This window comes from Struthio camelus, chromosome 20 (assembly GCF_040807025.1).
Source record: "Struthio camelus isolate bStrCam1 chromosome 20, bStrCam1.hap1, whole genome shotgun sequence".
NCBI classification, from domain to species: domain Eukaryota; kingdom Metazoa; phylum Chordata; class Aves; order Struthioniformes; family Struthionidae; genus Struthio; species Struthio camelus.
This window is the reverse complement of record NC_090961.1, coordinates 6362251-6380275: the sequence shown is the minus strand read 5'-3', so window position 1 is coordinate 6380275 and position 18025 is coordinate 6362251. Positions and strand designations below refer to the sequence as shown.

At 43.3% G+C, this 18025-nt stretch overlaps 1 protein-coding gene across 6 annotated transcripts in view; it reads left to right on the top strand.

Moving 5' to 3' along the window:
- Window positions 1–573: 573 nt before the first annotated feature.
- Window positions 574–18025, top strand: part of FUBP3 (far upstream element binding protein 3) — a 41246-nt gene continuing 23794 nt past the window's right edge. For 2 of the 6 annotated variants that reach the window (XM_068914401.1, XM_068914399.1), the window contains exons 1-6: window positions 574–750; window positions 7767–7872; window positions 14477–14527; window positions 15043–15076; window positions 17052–17101; window positions 17931–18002. In XM_068914401.1, coding sequence (XP_068770502.1) covers window positions 664–750; window positions 7767–7872; window positions 14477–14527; window positions 15043–15076; window positions 17052–17101; window positions 17931–18002 — 400 coding nt within the window. In that variant the 5' untranslated portion in view covers window positions 574–663. The remainder of the gene's footprint in view (window positions 751–7766; window positions 7873–14476; window positions 14528–15042; window positions 15077–17051; window positions 17102–17930; window positions 18003–18025) is intronic. The other 4 variants (XM_068914402.1, XM_068914405.1, XM_068914400.1 and 1 more) reach the window with 3 other exon arrangements.

Sequence of the window (18025 nt, the reverse complement as noted above, 5' to 3'; positions counted from 1 at the left end):
TCCCCCACTATGGGGCTCCCCCCAGCCCTGCCCCCCATGAGGCTCCCACCACCATAGGGCTCCCCATAGCAAGGCTCCCCCCACCATGGGGCTCCCCATAGAAACGCCCCCCGCCATGGGGCTCCCCCCAGCCCTGCCCCCCATGAGGCTCCCACCACCATAGGGCTCCCCATAGCAAGGCTCCCCCCACCACGGGGCTCCCCATAGAAACGCCCCCCGCCATGGGGCTCCCCCCAGCCCTGCCCCCCATGGGGCTCCCCCCCATCATGGGGCTCCCCATAGTAAGGTCCTCCCCCCCATGGGGCTCCCCATAGCAAGGCCCTGCCCCCCCACCCCATGGGGCTCCCCCCCATCATGGGTCTCCCCATAGCAAGGTCCTCCCCCACTATGGGCCCCCCCCATGGGGCTCCTCCCCAGCCCTGCCTCCCCACCCCCACCCCGGGAGGCCGCACGTGAGCGGCCGTGACGTCACGGCGCGAGCCCCCCCCCGGCCCCGCCCCGCGCTGCCCTCCCCCGTCCCGGCGTCCCCCGGCCCTCCCCCCCCCCCTCCCCGGCCCCACTTCCGGCGGAAGCGGGGGGCTCTTTCCCTTTCCGGGTGCGGGTCCCCGGGCGGAGCGGCGGGACGGCGCGGCGGCGGCGGCGGGCGGGCGCGGGGCGCGTGTCATGGCGGAGCTGGCGCAGGGGCAGAGCGCAGCGCCCGTGGGGATCAAGCCCGAGGGGTTCGTCGACGCTCTGCACCGGGTCCGGCAGGTAACCGCCGCCTGGCGAGCCCCGCCGCGGGGCCGGGGGCGGGAGGAGGCCGCGGCGCCGCCGCCGCTAGGCCGCGGGGCTGAGGCGAGGCGAGGAGCCGCCGGGAGGGGGAGGGCCGCGGCGCCGCTGCCCTCTCCCGGACAGCCGGGGGCCGGCGGTCCCTCTCGGCCGGCCCTGGCAGGGCCCGGGGCTGGCGCTGTCCCCTGCGGGCCGCCGCGGAGGGGGGCAGGCCGTGGGGCGCCCGGCGGAGGGGCTCTCTGACGGTCTCCGTGCCTCATGGCTTGGGGCCGGGGCTTGTGACACGGCAAAAACGCTGCTTTCTCGGGGAAGGAGGCGGTTTCCAGCCTGTGGGAGCTCTCGTCTGCCGAACCGCCTTTTTAAACTTTGCAATGGGTAGGGGTGAGCTGTCGCTGGTTTGTTTTTTCAAACGGTTCCTTCATTGTGCTCCAAAGTAATCGATAGACACACTAGCAGTGGGGAGGTCCTGCTTTTTCTCCTCAGAGGGAGAGGGAAGGGGGTGTGAATTGCTCTGCAAAGGAATCCCGGGGCTTATACAGTACCAAAATGGAAAGTTCAGAAGAAAGAGTGGAGCCCTGCAAAAATCAGTGCTCTTGTGTTTAGCATAGGATGCTGCAAGCATTTGTGTGTTCCCCAGGTTGTTAAAAGTGGCTTTAGAAACAAGAAGCTGCTGCTTGGCAAGCTCTACTTGCTGTGCAGATTTTGTGACTGCTCATCACACTTCTCGTTCCATGTTTATCACAGGTGTTTATTCCATCTTTGCGCGAGTTGCATTTACTTGTGCTTAGTAAGTGCATTTAATATGTAACAAGGCTCACAACTAGGACCGAGGCCCACCTGGTGCTCGAAGACTCTGACTTTATTGTCTTTCCAATGTTACAGGCAAGGTGGGCGGAATCTCCTTCTGTTGCCCAGACTTCCTTGTTTCATTTAACCGAGAAGCTCCTGAAGAAAATAAGCTGGACTGTAAGACCCTTCAAGCGATCGTTCTAATGGAACTTACGTGGCTTACGGTCGCTTATGGCTTGGTTGTGAATCAGTATGGCAGCAAATGCTTGTTCTGTACCGTTTTCAGCAAACTGTACAGAGGCAGTAGCTGTTCTCGATGAATGTGTTGCACCTTTCCAGAAGAACACACAAGCTAGTTTACTCTTCACCTGTTGATTTAAAGCCTTAGATCTAAGCATACGTGTTACAGTATGCAGTAGACACGTTAGCTGTGTCCCCAGTGAGGCCGCATTTCACGTTTTTCAGTGGCTGACAAAGTGCTGTGGCCTTGATGGTATGTGATGTCTGAAAGCTCTGCTTTTGTTTAGAAGAAAATAACCCATTATTTGTTGATCAGTCGCAGTTTGTTGAAACTATTTTGGGAATATACCAGAAGTGCCACAGTATGTACCGTTCACTTGATCAGTAACAGGTTAAACATTAAAGTGGAATGCCTAGGACTGTGTTAAGCTGAAACACAGAGCTACCCGAAAATCGATTCTGATCTGTCTGGTGTGGTTGCTGTTGTCAAGTTTGTAGGGAAGGTTGGGGTGCCTCATGTGTTCATACATGAAGGAGATAGAAATAATTCCATAACCTTTTGCATAACTCTGATGTTGCTGGTCTTACTGGTTACATTCATTGAAGTTCACTGAACTTATTGGGTTTCCATGAGCCTACACCATAAATTAGCCTGTACTGAAAGGCTTCAGAACCTTCAAGGCTGCCAACTTCAAGTCAGGCACTATAGTGTAGCAAACTCTGTGATATGTTTCTCACTGAAAACAAGCGTGTGAGAAATGTGAGCTGTACATGTGTTCTTGGGAGTGCGATGGCCTACGTTTTTGCGCAGTGAGTTGCATGCCGCCTGCTGAATGTGATTTTCATTAATATTTGTAGGATGAAAAGACTCATTTGCAAGTGCAAAACTATATTCTGCCTTTATTTCCCCTCCTGCTTTCCTCCTCCCCCCCAGAAGTGCTTGATTTAACCTAGTTCCATAGAGACTTTGTAGGGGATTAGGTAGTCTTTTACTGCCCGGGTGTGACAGGACTAAATAATTGTCATTGAAGACTTGTTGCCGAACGTGAATTGAGGTGGTCTTAGTTGCCCAGCGGACAGACGTTTACCTCAACGTGATGAACCTTTTTGGCTGAGAACCAGCTGGGATGCAAAGGCACTTAATTCTAACATTTCTCTTGAGGTGATGGCAGAGCTTTCACTAAATATGTTCAAAGCTATCATTTGCCTGAAATACACTGATCTGATAGGTAGATTTCAGGTTTTTTGGTGCTTATGGTCAGTGCCGTAGCCTTTTTCTGAGTATTCCTGTTGCTCTAAAGGGGGGAGGTAGAGGGGGGAAAAAAAAAGTCTTAGCTCTTGTTTCCCCAGCCTGGGTAGTGCATCCCTGGTTTGACATCTGAACTTTTTCAAAGTTCAGATCTTTCATTTAAGACTAGTAATCAAATTCACTAAATTCAGTTCTAATGAGAGCTGTAACACTAAACTTGAGCTACAGTGTACAATGCTTAGTTATTAATAACTAAATTATTCAGGATAGCAAAGACTTTCCTGATCAATCTCAGTAACTGCATTCCTCAGAGACACTGGGAAGGGAGCTGACATAACAGTAAGAACTCCAGTACCTTAGAAAGAAGTAACTCATCCGTTTGTGATGGACTTGCTTGGACTTCTGTAGAGTTTTAAATGCCTGAAGTGAAACAAAAAGCATTTTTTCAGATGAATGCTAAGGCTTTGAGGTACCAAGTCTCATTTGAGTGGATTAACTTTTAGCTCATATGTAGTGATTAGTGTGTACTTTGGAGCAGCTACTCTAAAGCAGGATGGCTTTTCTGTCCCATTCTGGGGTGGAGGAGAGGGAGAGGATGTTTGTTCTCCTTTTGAATAGTGGCTAGGAAAATAAGCAGAACTCCCAGTACTCTGGACAAAAATTGTTTTTTTTCTTGGACGGTCTTTGAGGTTTGTTCTCATTGACAGAACAGGGTCTTGCTTGGTTCATAACCCTCTCCTGTTCTCCTTGGTGGTTTTATTTTCAGTACAACACGCGTTTGCAGCGCTAACCGATTCCCTCCTCATGTATCTCCTTCTTGTAATCTGCCTTATGTACAGTCTGAATGTCTGGGAATGATACAAAGAAAAAAGACTGTAGCCTGCTAAGCCTGTAGTGTGTTGTCTTGGGTACCTCGGAAGCAGGTGAACGGCCTGAGACTTACTGTGTGTTCTATCAGGTCTTGCATATAAAATCCCTTTCTAACATTGGGCTCCCACTTCCGACTTCCTGCAGGGAGGAAGAAGGGTTTAAGACTTTCTTCTCCTTATTCCCTTTTGGACTATTCTTGAGATCATCCTCAAAAAGATTTAGGGCAGATCTTTGCTATTATTGTAGAATTAGGAAAACCACCTGTGACATGGCACTTAAATGGTTGTGGATCTTTTTCCTGATCCCTGCAGTGCTCTGGAGAAATGGCTGTCATGCTAACTTGAGTACTCTGCTTGATGAATGGGAAGAGTAGTAGAAGCACTAGAATAGTCTGAAGATTCAGGTGACAGTGCTTCTTTTATTTATGTGTTTGTTTATTTTTTCCATCCTACTAATATCTGGAATTGATCATGTTGTTGGTTGCTGTTCTTTTGCAGAACAGCATGGAAAGCTGCTTCACAGAAGCTAGGCATTTCTTTTGAAAGCTGAATTCTGCAGATACTGGTGGTGTAGATCCTGTTGTGTCTGGCAAATAAGTTTGATTTCTGAAAGCATGTAGATATTGTACTGTTTTAAAGGGGATTAAAGGTATAGGAGGATAGAAGTACAAGATACAGCCAAAAAAAAAAAGTCCTTAAACACTAGCAGAGCTTTCCATTTGTATGAGTGGCTTCATTTTATCTTAAATTGCAAAGCTTGCATAAACTTCCCTGCCCCCTCCAACTTTATCATTGCAATTCTGTAGATCAGGGTTGTACTGTGTCCTTTGAAGCGTTTGTTGGAGAGTCTGATTTTGGGGGAATTCAGTGCAGCAACAGTTCTATGGAGGTGATGCTTTTTCCATTGTATTTTAGAGCTCAACAAAATAGATGTGTTGAGTTTAAAAAAAAAAAAAAAAGCCCAAAGACTGACATGCAGAGGGACAAAAGTGGTGGCTAGCAGTACATTACTCAAGGTCATTTAGTTAGATAAGGGCTAGGTCTGCTTACTTTTGCTATGCTCTAACTTTTGTGCTTATCTCCAAGCTGAACCTGTAGTAAAAACTGAGGTTCCCATTGTAAGTTGAACATAAGAAGTTAAAACTTATTTTAACTGCTATATCTACTTTAAAAGCTTAACTCTTAATTTTGCAGGGGATTTTTCCTACTGTAGTGAGATGGCTTATTGTCTGTGTGTAAGCCAGTGGTAGCTGGGAGGCTTTTGAGATGAGGGTGTAAGTCTAAAAAAATAAATAAATAAAGTGAAAATGGCGTTGGCTCTCTTTTTTTGACCTTCCCTTTGAGGGTTACGTACAGGGAAGATAGTTGTGCAGCGAGCGTGGCTGGGATTTATAATACTTTCCTACTTGGGAGCCGACAGCCTTAGTGCCAGTGAGCTGTTTGTTCACACCTTTGTGCTTCATGCCTGTTTCCTTCTGCAGGCCAGGTATGGGCATCCACAAACTTTTCTTTCCCTTGAGTGTGGGGTGTGTGATTACAGATCCAAACTATCAGTTTAGATGCCCCCTCCCCCCAAGTAAATAACTACTAACAGGAGGAGTTTTCATGAAGGACATGTTAAAATTAAATGTTCCAAAACATGCCAGGGTGTGTTACACCTGACACAATCCCTCAAGTGTAAGTTTGGATTGTAACTCCTGGCATGAAAGCTGTTAATAGATTGTTATAAATTATTTTTAAAACCTTATTTTTCAGTATCGAAGAGGTCAGGAAACATCTATGCTCTTCATACCTTCATTAATCTCCTCTGCATCCCAGACATAACGGGGAAGCACGTGGGTAAAAGGCTAGAATTGTGGATGAGATCTAGGATTCAACATAAAAGCAAGGCATCACCTGACACATCATAGTATGGAATGGATAAGGGCTGGCCTATGCTAATGCTTTCAGAATTGTATTTCTGTGGGCTTACCAGTTTTTGAAGATACCCCAGATGCTTTTCATCAAAAAGCTTTGCTGCATGATCGCTGTGTTAGTCACTATGCTAAAACTAGGTTAAGACTGAACATTGCTTCTTTGATGGGTCTGTGTTGGCTTCACCTTGGGCTTAACTGTCCAGTGTTACATTTTTCAGTTTTCATCCAAAAACTGTCAAAATCCTGTGGGTAAAAGCAGGAAGTCAAGAGTGTATTCTCAAGGTCCTGGCATTTCTGATACGTGGAGGTGGTTGCCTTTCTAAAGGAGGACAGGAGGGAATGGAATATGAGAAGAAAATGGTCAAATCTTGGAGCTCTTTTCATGCGAGGCATAAAAGAGAATGTTTTCTTTTCTAGTCTCTTTTTAAAAGCAGTGCCCTCAATCCATAGAGGTTATTTCAAATAGTGTTTTTTCACCACCCTGTGGTTCTGAATCTCGGACAGTTGTTTATTGCACTATAGCAGTTGATTGTGTCAACAACGTGAGTTTTTGTAGCTGTCTTTCTGTTGCAATAAAACTTAAATTTTAGAAACACCTTTTTGTCATTTGCCCTTGGCTTCATTTAAAGCACATCTGTATAAAATGCTGTTTTCATCTATTTCTATTGCTTATTCTCTGTTGAAATCCCAATTAGAATATAGTGATATAAAAATTGATTGCTGTGGAAATGCTTGATGGAAGATTTAGTTGAGAGGAGGAATAAGTGGAAAGAACAATCAAACTCCTAATAAAGATCCTGTGCAATGATTTCTTTTTTGCTAGGAACGGAGGAAAACGGTGTAGAATACAACATGCTTTTATTTGTTCTGCAACTTCTTTATCTTGTACTTGCTTATTAAAGCAGGATGTCTCTATTCAGTCAAGGGGTGCTGTGAGACTTCAGTTTGCATATCCCTGACGGGTGTTAACTCAGGTGCGGGACTGAACTAATGCGCCTTTATGGTTTCCATACCGGAGTTGGCTTGCATCCAGTTAGCTTGGAGTGCAGGAGAAAGAGCTTGCTTCTGCCAGCATCCATCCACATATATGTCTCCCAAATGTCATTAGAGATGAGCTTAACTTTTCGCTTTTATTAAATGATGTTTATATCTCTCCACCTGTTTTATTTGCTTAACTTGGTGCCCTTGCTGTGATACCTCAATGTCTCCTCTTTCCTGTAGCTGTCCTTATTGCGTTCTAGCTTGGCAGAAAATGGTTATTACCCCTATATAAAGGTTGGAAGCTGAGGAACAGCCTGTGTTAGTCATGTTCATGCTATATTGACCTCCGCAGGAGATTGAAACTAATTCTAGAGTAATAGTTTATCCACTAGCTTATTTTTTTGTACAGTATACACAGGGTAATCCAGTCCCTTTAATAAGGAGAGGCTAAACCTTTCCTTGTGCTGTGCATTTTTGTGGTGTTCTCCCCACACTACCGCCAAACTGATGTGCAAGTGTATATTTCTAAATTTCTGGACATGCGCAGATGCAGCAGGAAGCATATGTCCTCTTACATGGCTATGGTGATGGCAGCTTCTCCAAGACAAAGTTGGTGAGCTTTCTTGAACTCTCCTCATGACTGGATCCTGCTTCTCAGCTGTCCTTTGAATGAACCAGCCTAAATACGATATTCCAGGGAGTTAATACATGCTCATGATGAGGAAGGGGAGCTTGGTGAATGTGATCTTAATGAAACAAGTACCAAAAGCAAACAGAAAGCTGTTTGCTTTACAAATAAAGCATTGCTTTCTTGCAAGTGTGTTCTAAAAGCACCGATATAGAAAATAAGAGAAGACCAGACTGGGGTAAATGCTTTGCTGGAAGAAAGAGTTTAGCTGTGGTAGGTGACACTTCGGATATGCTAATCATATTTTTTATCGTCTGCTTTTATAGATTGCTGCTAAAATCGGAGATATTCCTCACTTGAATAATTCTACAACACTTGTGGACCCGTCAGTCTATGGTTATGGAGTGCAGAAACGCCCCCTTGATGATGGAGGTAAGCTGGCTCTGATTAGGGAGAGAATCTTGTGGATACGGTTTTTGAAATCCATTTATGAAAGTTGTTATCCTCTAGAAGGATGGAGATTACTCAGTTCATTTGTATATGTGTGTGTGTATATATATAGAAATTGTATGCAAGATTCCCTGTGCTGTATAGTCTTAGCAGATAGTACAGGGCTCCTAGGCATTAATAATCCTAATGTGAAGCAATTCTTTGTTAGTTTGTGACCTCCAGCAATCATGAAACTGAGTCTGTCGTTTAGGTCGTGTTCTGTGGTAGTGCCGAGGTGAGGGTCTTATTGGAACCATGCTGGAGCTCATGCGCAGAGTGCCAGACATACATAATTAAGCTGTCCTTCCCTGGCAGCCCTTGTTTTCAGAGAGCAGGCAACATATAGGAGCACGTGTTAAGTATGCTTCTTTTCATGGCCAGCAGTGGCCGCAGCACAGCAGTTGAGTAGATGTCAAGAATTCTGATTGCTTAGCTTTGTACATGAATTGTAAGGAGAAAGGGTGTTGATGGAAGTTGAGGCAAGTTGGAATACTAGGCTTAACTTTTTTCGTAGTTGATCTTTATGAGGATTCTTAAATCTCTGAAGCATTTAACACTGGCCACGGCCTAAGAGGAATTTATTGGGTGGATCACACCAGGTAACTGTCATGAGTTAATACTGTATGAATTATTATACCTTTAAAATAAGTTATTCGTTTCCTGTTTTTGGCAGGAACAGCAAAAAGGTTAGAACAGTTTCTTTTTTCTTTACAAATCTGTAGTGCTGTGCATTGTTATAAGAAGAGTGTTTACACAGTGTTACCTGCTGCTGTATAGAAGTAAAGAGCTCACCTTTTCCTGTGGTTGATTATCTGTGGCCGTGTTTTCCTCCTGCTACTTCCTCTAGTGTTTTTACTGACATAGAGAGCCCTGCAGGGGCATTCTCTCTCCCATAAAATATGTGCAAGACCACTGAGGAGGTAAGCAAAGCTTCCTTCTAGGACTGAATCTTGAAATAATTTTTTCTGTCTCTGGCCTGATACAAAGTTATATGAGGCAAAGGCGAAAATACTGCGTTATGCTGCTCGTTCTGAAAAGCGTGCTGGAGCATGGAGAGAAGTTTCTTTCATCTTGTGCCTCTGGCTTGCTATCGTTACTGTTGTCTGAAAGCATGCCACAGTCCACTTTGTTCTCTGGTGTTGTGGCTGTATTTGAGCAAGAAGCTGCTGCTTCTTCGGTTTGATGTTTTAGGAAAGAATGAGTTTATATGGATCAGCCTCTGCACTTCATATCTCGGACTAGAGCATCACTAAGTCTCTGAGAAGCCAGAGGTCCGGTATATGTTGGCATATGTATCAGTATATGTTGGTCTTCTGTATGGCCAGGTGCTGTGCTGTCAAGCAATGAACTGTGAAACCTTGCTGTTCTTTTGTGATCAAAATAGACTTGTTTAGTGTGGTTCTAGTTGCTAGGCTAGATCAACTGCAAAGAAACAGTTTACAAACATGTTTTAGCCTTTGTTTCCTTTCCAGTGGTTCCCAGCTTCATCTCTCCTTAAAGCTGCGCTCAGCAGAAACAAATGTCCCATTATGAGTACTGTTTCAAAGAACATTGTCATCAGATGCTTCTTCCATTCCAGAAACACTGTGGGAGTAGGAGGTGCAGATAGGTCCTATTTTGCCATTGAATTTAAGAATATTTTATTTCAGTAATAATTTGAATGTAGCACAGTTTTGAGCTGTGTCTAAATGTCTCTGATCAAATGGTTATATATGCAAATGAATAAAACCAGTCTTCTAGGAGCTAGTTATTCATAACATTAGTCCTACCTATTTAATTAACTTTTGATAGGTCAAATGGTTGTAATGCTTTACGACAGCAAAAGTTAGACTTTGTACTTAAAATTTTACTGGTGAGCCTTATTACTTGCTGAACCTTGCTTGCATTAACGCAAACCGTATACACAGAGTTACAATCTGTGCTATAAATTGATTTTTTTGCTGGCTTCTTGCATTGTGATAGATGATTCCATGTAGCAGGTGCCGTTCCTAGGAGAGCCTTCTAGAGTGGCTGTGCTCTTTAGAGTATTGTATTTGCAGTTGTTTTGTAGGTCTGTAGAGACCTACAGGTGTGTGTTCACCCTGTATTTCAGTGTTAGGCCTTGTTTCTAGCACTGTTTAAGGTAACTCTAAGCACTTTATTTGCCCTTGGAAACCTCATATACATGTGTAGGTTTTACAGCTTTCTCCCACACCCTTCCCAAAATCTGATCTCTGAGATCTCGGAGAAGAGAAATTAAGGAAGTAATGCTATTTAAAGGATTGAAATTGAGCAATGAAGTCTGAATTATTAGGCAAGGAGCAAGTATCTGTTCTTTCAGCTTTGTCCATCTTGGTTTTATTTCTAATGGTATTAGTAAATCTTGTGCTGAAATACGATTATGTGATGAGTTCCCCACTTAAGAGCAAGATTCCTCCTGCACTGTTCTTTTAACTATATAGCCAGGTGAGTTGTGGAAGGTGCAGAACTGCTGCCTTGCCAAGGACTTCTGAAGCAGCAAGTGTTTCTTACTCTATATTTAGTTTGTGGTAGGATCCATACTTTAGTCATTCATAGGCTACTTGCTCTTGCTGCTGTGGCAAGACTTAAAGACTGCTTTGTCTTTAAGCATCTGGAAGATGCCAGTTGCCAGTAGGACACTTAGGAGAGCACTTTATTTTGACAGTCTCTTTAGTCCTCTGATAGCTGCAAACATGGAGAGTCAGGCTTGCATGCCCATGCTTTTCTACGTTTTCTGCAGTCTGTGAGTCAAGGTTTGGGGACACTGTTGTCAAGAGGAGATTGTTTTTATTTTTACAGGTGCTCTAGTACAGGGGCTTGGGTAGATTGTTACTCTGAATAGCTTGAAAGGAAACCTGATGATAAATTTATTGATTGCTTAACTCTAGGTACTGGTGTTGGGGGCTCCTGCAGTTCTCACTGCTTCCTTCCCCTCGCATAGCTCTTGTGCTTCTTAGAAAATTACTTCTGTTCTTAATACTCCTGGAAAAATTGGTTCCAGGGAATATGAAGTATTTAAGGTGAGAAGAGAACTGTCTGTGTTTCAGAAAATCTAATTTTCTGTCTGTTTTTGTAAATGGCTGCTGGCATGGCTGATTGATGTCAGCTTAGGAAACGGTCTTAAGACAGGCTGACAGTGTACTGGTCAAAACAAATTCAGTTGCTTTTAGAGCCTTTCCAAAAAAAAATTTGTCATTATATTGGTAACCAGAACGCGTGCAAGAGTCTTTCATACTTCCCTTAACATAACCTTAATCACAAACAGAGAGCTGCTGGGGTTGGCCCTGGTGACCTGGCCTATTGGTATTAGATGAAGCTTGAGACTGATGATTTCTCTTCCCCCCCCCCCCCCCCCCCCAGTTTCTTTAAAGTTGTTCCCAGAGAAGGGAAATAAAGTAATCTTGCACATAGTTATAGTGCAGGGAGGAGAGCCGGTTTATTTGTACCACTAGCATAGCAAGTTGTAGTTGGCATTTATATGGCCACTTACATCAGTTAATGTTTCTGAGTGAAGTGACCACTACAGATGGGGTTAGTTCTGGGGTGCAGAGAGACCTTGCGCATCTTGCTTGTGGCTTGGTGCAGAGGATAGTTCCCAGCCCTCCTGTTAACAGCCAACTGCTTGCTGCTGCTGCTGGCCTCATTTTTAATTAATGGGCCCCTCTAATTACTAACATGATTTAACAAGTTTATTTAGTGCTAAACCATTCTTAAAGAAACAGCTTCCTTTTGTTAAAAGAAAGCAGAGTTCTAGTCTGCTGAAAAGACACTGATTCCCAGAAACTGAGCATTAGCCTTTGTTTGCCCTTTTTGGGGCTGCTTTGAAGAAGTTTCCAGTGATGTAGACAGGGTTAAGAAGCAGTGTTGTAGCTGAAGGCTGAGGCATCCTTTGAGTATTGGGAAACAAAGATGAGAGACTTTGGAGAAGACTTCTCTCTGCCTTCTCTGAGCTTTCGGTGGTGCATTCAAATACAAAAGCAGCCTATTTTGTTATAATAAAATGTGATTGTAGTAGTACGTAATAGAGCTCGAACACAACGTGATCCTATTGTACTTAATACTTTTAATTAAAATGTTTTCAATTAAAATAGAGTAAAGGATGGGCAGAAGGAAATCTTACCCTCCTCTTACTATTAGGAGTTAATGGTGATGCTCCTTACTGCACCTGTAGCAGGAGATGGGCCAGGACAAAAATCCAGCTCTCCTGGCAAAAGGCTTAGTTTATCACCGAAAATGTTAATGTTCTTCAAAACTACAGCTTTACAGATAACCCTTTTTTTTTTTTTTTAATAAGGCTGTTTAAGGGGAAAAAGAAGTGATTCCCAACAAAGGCAGACATTAAACTGATTAGTATTTAATCATTTAATTCAGGAAAGATCTAGCCATCTTTAATGATGAAGGAGAATTAGGGTAATTAGTGTTATCTTTTGGCCCACTAAAATTTCTGATGATCCTATTTTGGTTCAAAAGTATGAAATGCAACTCCCTGTTCTGCTACTCTACGGGAGGTGTGTCACTGTGATTGTATTCTAGTAGTGAAGATACTTTCTGCAAGATTGTGTATTCCCACCCTGCACATTAATTTAGTGGGAGGCGCTGCTCTGTTTTATGGGGTGGGAAAAAGAATCTGTATTTGTTTTGAGTGTCTGTTACGTAGAATTCAGTTAAGGCGAAGCCTAAAGCACGGTGAAGAGTTATCAGCCAGCAGGTGCCATTAACACGAAACTGGGCTGATTTTATTCAGTATTTTTCCTTATTTGCAGTAAAATGACTGCAGTTACAGTTAAATTGTACTCAATAGATATAAAAAGGGGGAAATATGTATGTGGCTTGTCAGAGTTCAGCCCCCTCCCTGGCATTAGGAGGCAGACGGTGGAATAGAATATCAGCTTTTAGCGTTGCACCGAGTGTGCTGTGCCCCACGCTTGCCTCTCTATTAGTCTCTGTCTTTCAGAGCAAAATGGGCATGTTAGAGAAGGAATGAAACTTTGGATTGCTGTAACCAGGAGCCACATCATTTCTGTTTCCCCTCCCCTAAAGAGAAAGAAATCGTATCACGCTTCAAGCAGATAACTCCCAGTTCTCTCCTTGTGCTTTACTTTTAAGCTCTTGGAGGGGAATATCTGTGAAATATGGAAGAAATGATCTCGTGTACAGGTTGTTGTGGCTACAGGCTTAATATGGGTTCTTTCACTAATTTGTACGACAAATATGCAATAGGGATGATATTTTCTCGAGTGGTGAATGGCTTACTCGGTTTGCATAGCACTTGAAATGGACTGGAGGCCTTATATTTAATATACGTCAAGCATGATGTGACTTTCTGTGCCCCTGCAGCTTCCCCGTAGAAGTTGACTTTTCCAAGTCCAGGACTGTGCTGCAAAATGAAGGCTCTTCCACATATGTAAACTTCAGGGATGTATGTGTGTCTCATAATTTGTGGGCAGTGACTACAGCGTAAAAGACGGCAGAGAGATCTGTTTGGGTAAATTGAAATGCTAAATGGATATTTAAATATAGCCTTATAGTGCTAAGGGCATTCTTTCTGGCATCTTGGGCTAATGAATAGCCTAGTCCATGACTAGGGCAATGCTGTGCTACAGCAATAGCTACAAGACATATTACATACAGCAAAAATATTCTGAGCACTGCTGGGAGGAAGATGGCGAGATTCTGGATTTCTGTTGGGTCATACTTGCTCAACTCTGCAGTAGTAGCTTATCAGCTAGAGTAAATACTCCCCATTACATCACCTACCTTTCTCAGCTGCAGTATTGATAGTTATCAAATTAGAGTTTTTGGTATTCAGGGTGAGAATATGCAAAGACAAATCTAAGGGAGTCGATAACACAGCAGTTGTCTTATCACTGAGCTGGAGAGTGTAATAAAATATATTTACTGTCAATATTTTGATCCTGAACTATTACCAAGATACCAACACACAACAGAAATATATTCTTGCCTCTCTTTGTCTATTTTATTTATTTGAGTAACATGCCTGGCCACAAACTTTATGTATTTTTCTATCAGATTTGGAGAGCGTGAGATGCATCCATTTTCTAACCCTGCCAGCTGATTGCCAATTTATTTCAGGTCAAAGAATGTGCAGGTTGCTGCAAGGTAGTTTGAAATGGCATCTTTATTATCACAGTTCACATGTTGTGGGCCAGTTTCATTTGTTTTGCTACTTGGGCCCTCCAGGCATGCAATATAATCTTCAACTGGTTGTTAGGACCAAATGGTCTGTTTCTTAGCTGGTTTGCTGCAGGCAAAGTCCAGTAGGAAACCCAGCAGGGCATGTGTTCCCACTTTGCATGTTTGGTCTAATGATATTTCCCCGGTAACATTTGGAAGAAAGATTTAATCTGCAGGGGTTGGGATGAAAAAACTGTGTTTGGGGGTTCTCAGTTGGGGAGGTAGCTGCTAATTGCAAATAGACCCCCAGCTAACATTGCAGGTATGGCTGGAATGTGTACATTCAATAAAACCTGTTTAAAAAAAAATACAGTTGGTGACACAAGGTCTAACAGAGCTATTCCTTTAACAGGTCTTCGTGTAGGTGGGCTCCATGGAGCACAGATAAGAGATACAGAGAGAAGTACGTGCAAGTGATTTCTGATGCTTTTTTGACTAAACTAAATCTCTGAATTTGCTTGGCTTCTATTTTATTTTTTTATAGTATATAACAATCTGCTTGAAATTTCTTCTCTCTTTCTCTCTCTCTCTCTCTCTTTTGCATTCTTTCTCTCTTCCCCCCCCCCCCCCAACCTTTTTCTTCTTCTTTGGGCTTAAACTGGGAAGGAGGGAGGTTAGTTGCAGGGATTTGGATTTGGGCAGGCGGGATTTTCTCCCATGACTCTCAGCATGGGGAGACACAGATCAATTTCCTATCCTGTGTTCAGCTGGACACTGGGTTATGGTGTGTGTTGATCAAGAAATCCCCTCCTGTTTTGTACCGCATAACGCATTCATTTCAGTGACTGAACCTAAATTACTGTTTTGCTTTTCTTTCTTTTTTGATGAAATGGTAAGAACTCTTTTTCTATAGGGATGAAGTTAGCTTATCCGTGCTAATGCTTTGATTTTTTTTCCTTTTTTCTCTCTCTGCCACAGTAGGTAACCAGTTAGGGGCCCTGGTACATCAAAGGTAAGCAGTGGGTTATGTTTTATTATTTATTGATCAATTCTAATTGTTTATTGATCCACCATCTGTAGTAGTGTTAGGGAGTCAGAGGTTGAACTGTCAACTTGGGTTTTCTCCAGACTGGAGTTTCTGCTAACCCTTTAAGGCTATTTGCTGTGATGAAGAAAGAGGGGTTGAAGTGAAACTTGGATTTGGTTCCTGTAAATCTGTAGGACTGAGCAGAATAAATTCTGCTCTCCCTTTCTCCCAGCCCGGTGCGGGGGTGGGAGAGGCGGGCAACCTCTGGCACTTTGACAGGATTTGGAGGTATTAAACACACAGGTGGATTTTCTTTTTTTCTTTTTCTTTTAAAGTTTTGTTGGTCTAATATCACCTGGGATGACTCCTTTGATGGTTTAAAAGTGGTTTTGGGAGACTGAAGCAAGTATGAGTTATGCGGCATGTCTTATCTACCACAAAAGTAAAATTCTGAAGTTTTCTAGACTCCTTCTCTTAAGGAGTTGCCTGTCTTGTTTTCAGTAGGAAGGGCAGAACATTTCTAAAGCTAGAATTTGTGTTTAGGCTCATGGTAGTACGTTTCCATCGCAGCCAACAGTTTGTTGGGGGCCTCAGTGGAAAAGGCAAGAAATATACCCAAGGACCGTAGAATTGTCCCTTTTTAATGGCGATGCTGTTAGGCTAAAGTTAATGTCCAGCCAGGGCTGCATAAAAGGGGGTGGTCAGCCTTGCGTGCTCTGCTGCTACCTGCTGCCCCTCTTCGGCCAGCAGTGATGTTTATGCCAGGAGCTGACTGGGCTGAAACGCCTGGAATGACTTCTTTCTCGTTTTAGTGGTTGGCTTCCATCTAGATTAGTGTCTTTGTCCAGCTGCAGCCAGTCCTCCAGCACAAGGAGGTAGGCAAGTAATGCAGGACAGGACCCTTTAGCAAGAGGCTAGGTTTATTCCAGATTAAAATGAATGTAATTCTGAACCTCCCTGTAGCGTATGGGAGTCTGCGTTCTGTTGCAGATATGGATGGCGCTGGTATCTCTACTGGGGAGCCTGAGCAGAGGCTTTCAGCAAAGTATTTTATCTGCAGGTTAGATGGCGAAGCCGAATATGTATTCTATACCTTCTCTAACTGGTGTAAAGCAAGTGATGGGCTAGCTTTAATTTTTATCTCACCAGAAAACTTACACTGAACTTATTCTGAAGAGGTTTCATTGCATTTGAGAGCGCTGGACAAATTGTATATGGTGCACACTTCAGTATATGGAATTTGCAAATTCTATATTAATTGGGTTGTATTTTCTACAAGATACAAATAATTAAGCGAAAAAACGTGCAAGATAATTCCTCTCTACTTGACTATGTTTAGGTCTTAGGAAATTGTTTTGAGCACTGTGTTTTGAGGCACAGACACACTGAGAAACATCCGAAGAGTAGCAGGCTTTAAAGTCTTGAGAGAGTAAGAATTCAAAGGATAGTTGAAGATGGCTTCTGTAAATTCCAAAGAAAAGAATGATGAGGATAGGCAGGCAAGTAACTGGCAAGTATCAGAGGGGGCGTCCTTATCGGGTTTGGCATAGGTTAGTTTCTCCTGGCAAGAGCATACAAAGTAGTAGTAGGCAGCAGCTATGACCTGGAAGGTCTAGGCTAAATACTAAAGAAACTTTGCCATTATTCTGTTAAATCTGTCTGGAGCAAGAAGGCAAAAAGAGGTTATTCTGTCAGCTCCACTGAAGATAATGGAGAATAGATTGGAAATGTATCCAGCGTAGGACAAATTATATCCGCTCTCCCTCCAGCTAGGGCATGGAGCAGGTGACCCCTGAGAGGTCTCTTCCAAAGCAAATGATTTTGACTGTGACGTAGTGTTTACTTGTCTGTGTAAAAGCTTTATATGCTGTTCCTGGTTTCCATGACAGGACTTAGTTGTCTTCCAAATTGTTCTTTGTAATGACTATTTGATTTTCTCCCCACCATCCCTTTTTTATAGGGCTGTAATAACAGAAGAGTTCAAAGTGCCTGATAAAATGGTTGGATTTAGTAAGTATCTTGGATGCTTTTGATTTGTTTCTTAATATGTATTCTGCGCAGGGATGCTGCTTATTCTGACAGACAAAATAAGACATGCTCACAAGCTTTGTGTATTTACTGGCCTTGGATAAGCCTTTGTCTGATGCCCTCTTCATAGGGACCAAATGATCTGTTTTTAAAATCCAGATGCAAACTGCGTGGAAAAGCTTGGTGTCTCAGCAATAAGAGCAACACTGTGCAGTACCGGTTACTGAGAGTTGTAGTGGTTCTGTCCCTAAAATTCCAGCAACCATAGTACGTAAACACATTGAAAGGGAATTTATTTGCCCCTCATTGAAACATATTACTTTCTTTGAATATGTAACGTTGTGAGAGTTGAGGGAGGGAAACAACATTTAAATGTTAACATGAGAGTTGACTCAGGGCACATTAAACAGAATTTTAAATCTTTTATATGTTTACTGCAGGGAAACAACCAGCATGCGTTGCTTGGATGAGTTTTTTTCCTTGACTTGCATTCTTGATACTGTTCTCTTTCATGCTTGATCCGAATTTCTGTCTTCCTATGGATGATCATTGCTCTTCCTTTCAATGGCACCTTCCTGCTGTTGTCACTATAGAGATTTTTTTTTTTTCCCCCCTCAAGGAAATTGAATAGCTTTCAGCAGTATCTTAATGTCTTTCCACTATGAGATACTTGGTCATACTGTGGACACCTGTTCTGCAACCGAGTGGAACTGCTCCTTTATAGGTAGCCACACAGAGTAAAACGGGGAGGGTGCTCTTCACAGTTGTTCAGACAAACAGCATGTTCTGATGCTTGTTGAATTTGTTTCAGTAATCGGCAGGGGAGGTGAACAGATCTCACGGATTCAGGCAGAGTCTGGCTGCAAAATTCAAATTGCTCCAGGTAAGAGCCTCGTTTTGGTGCAG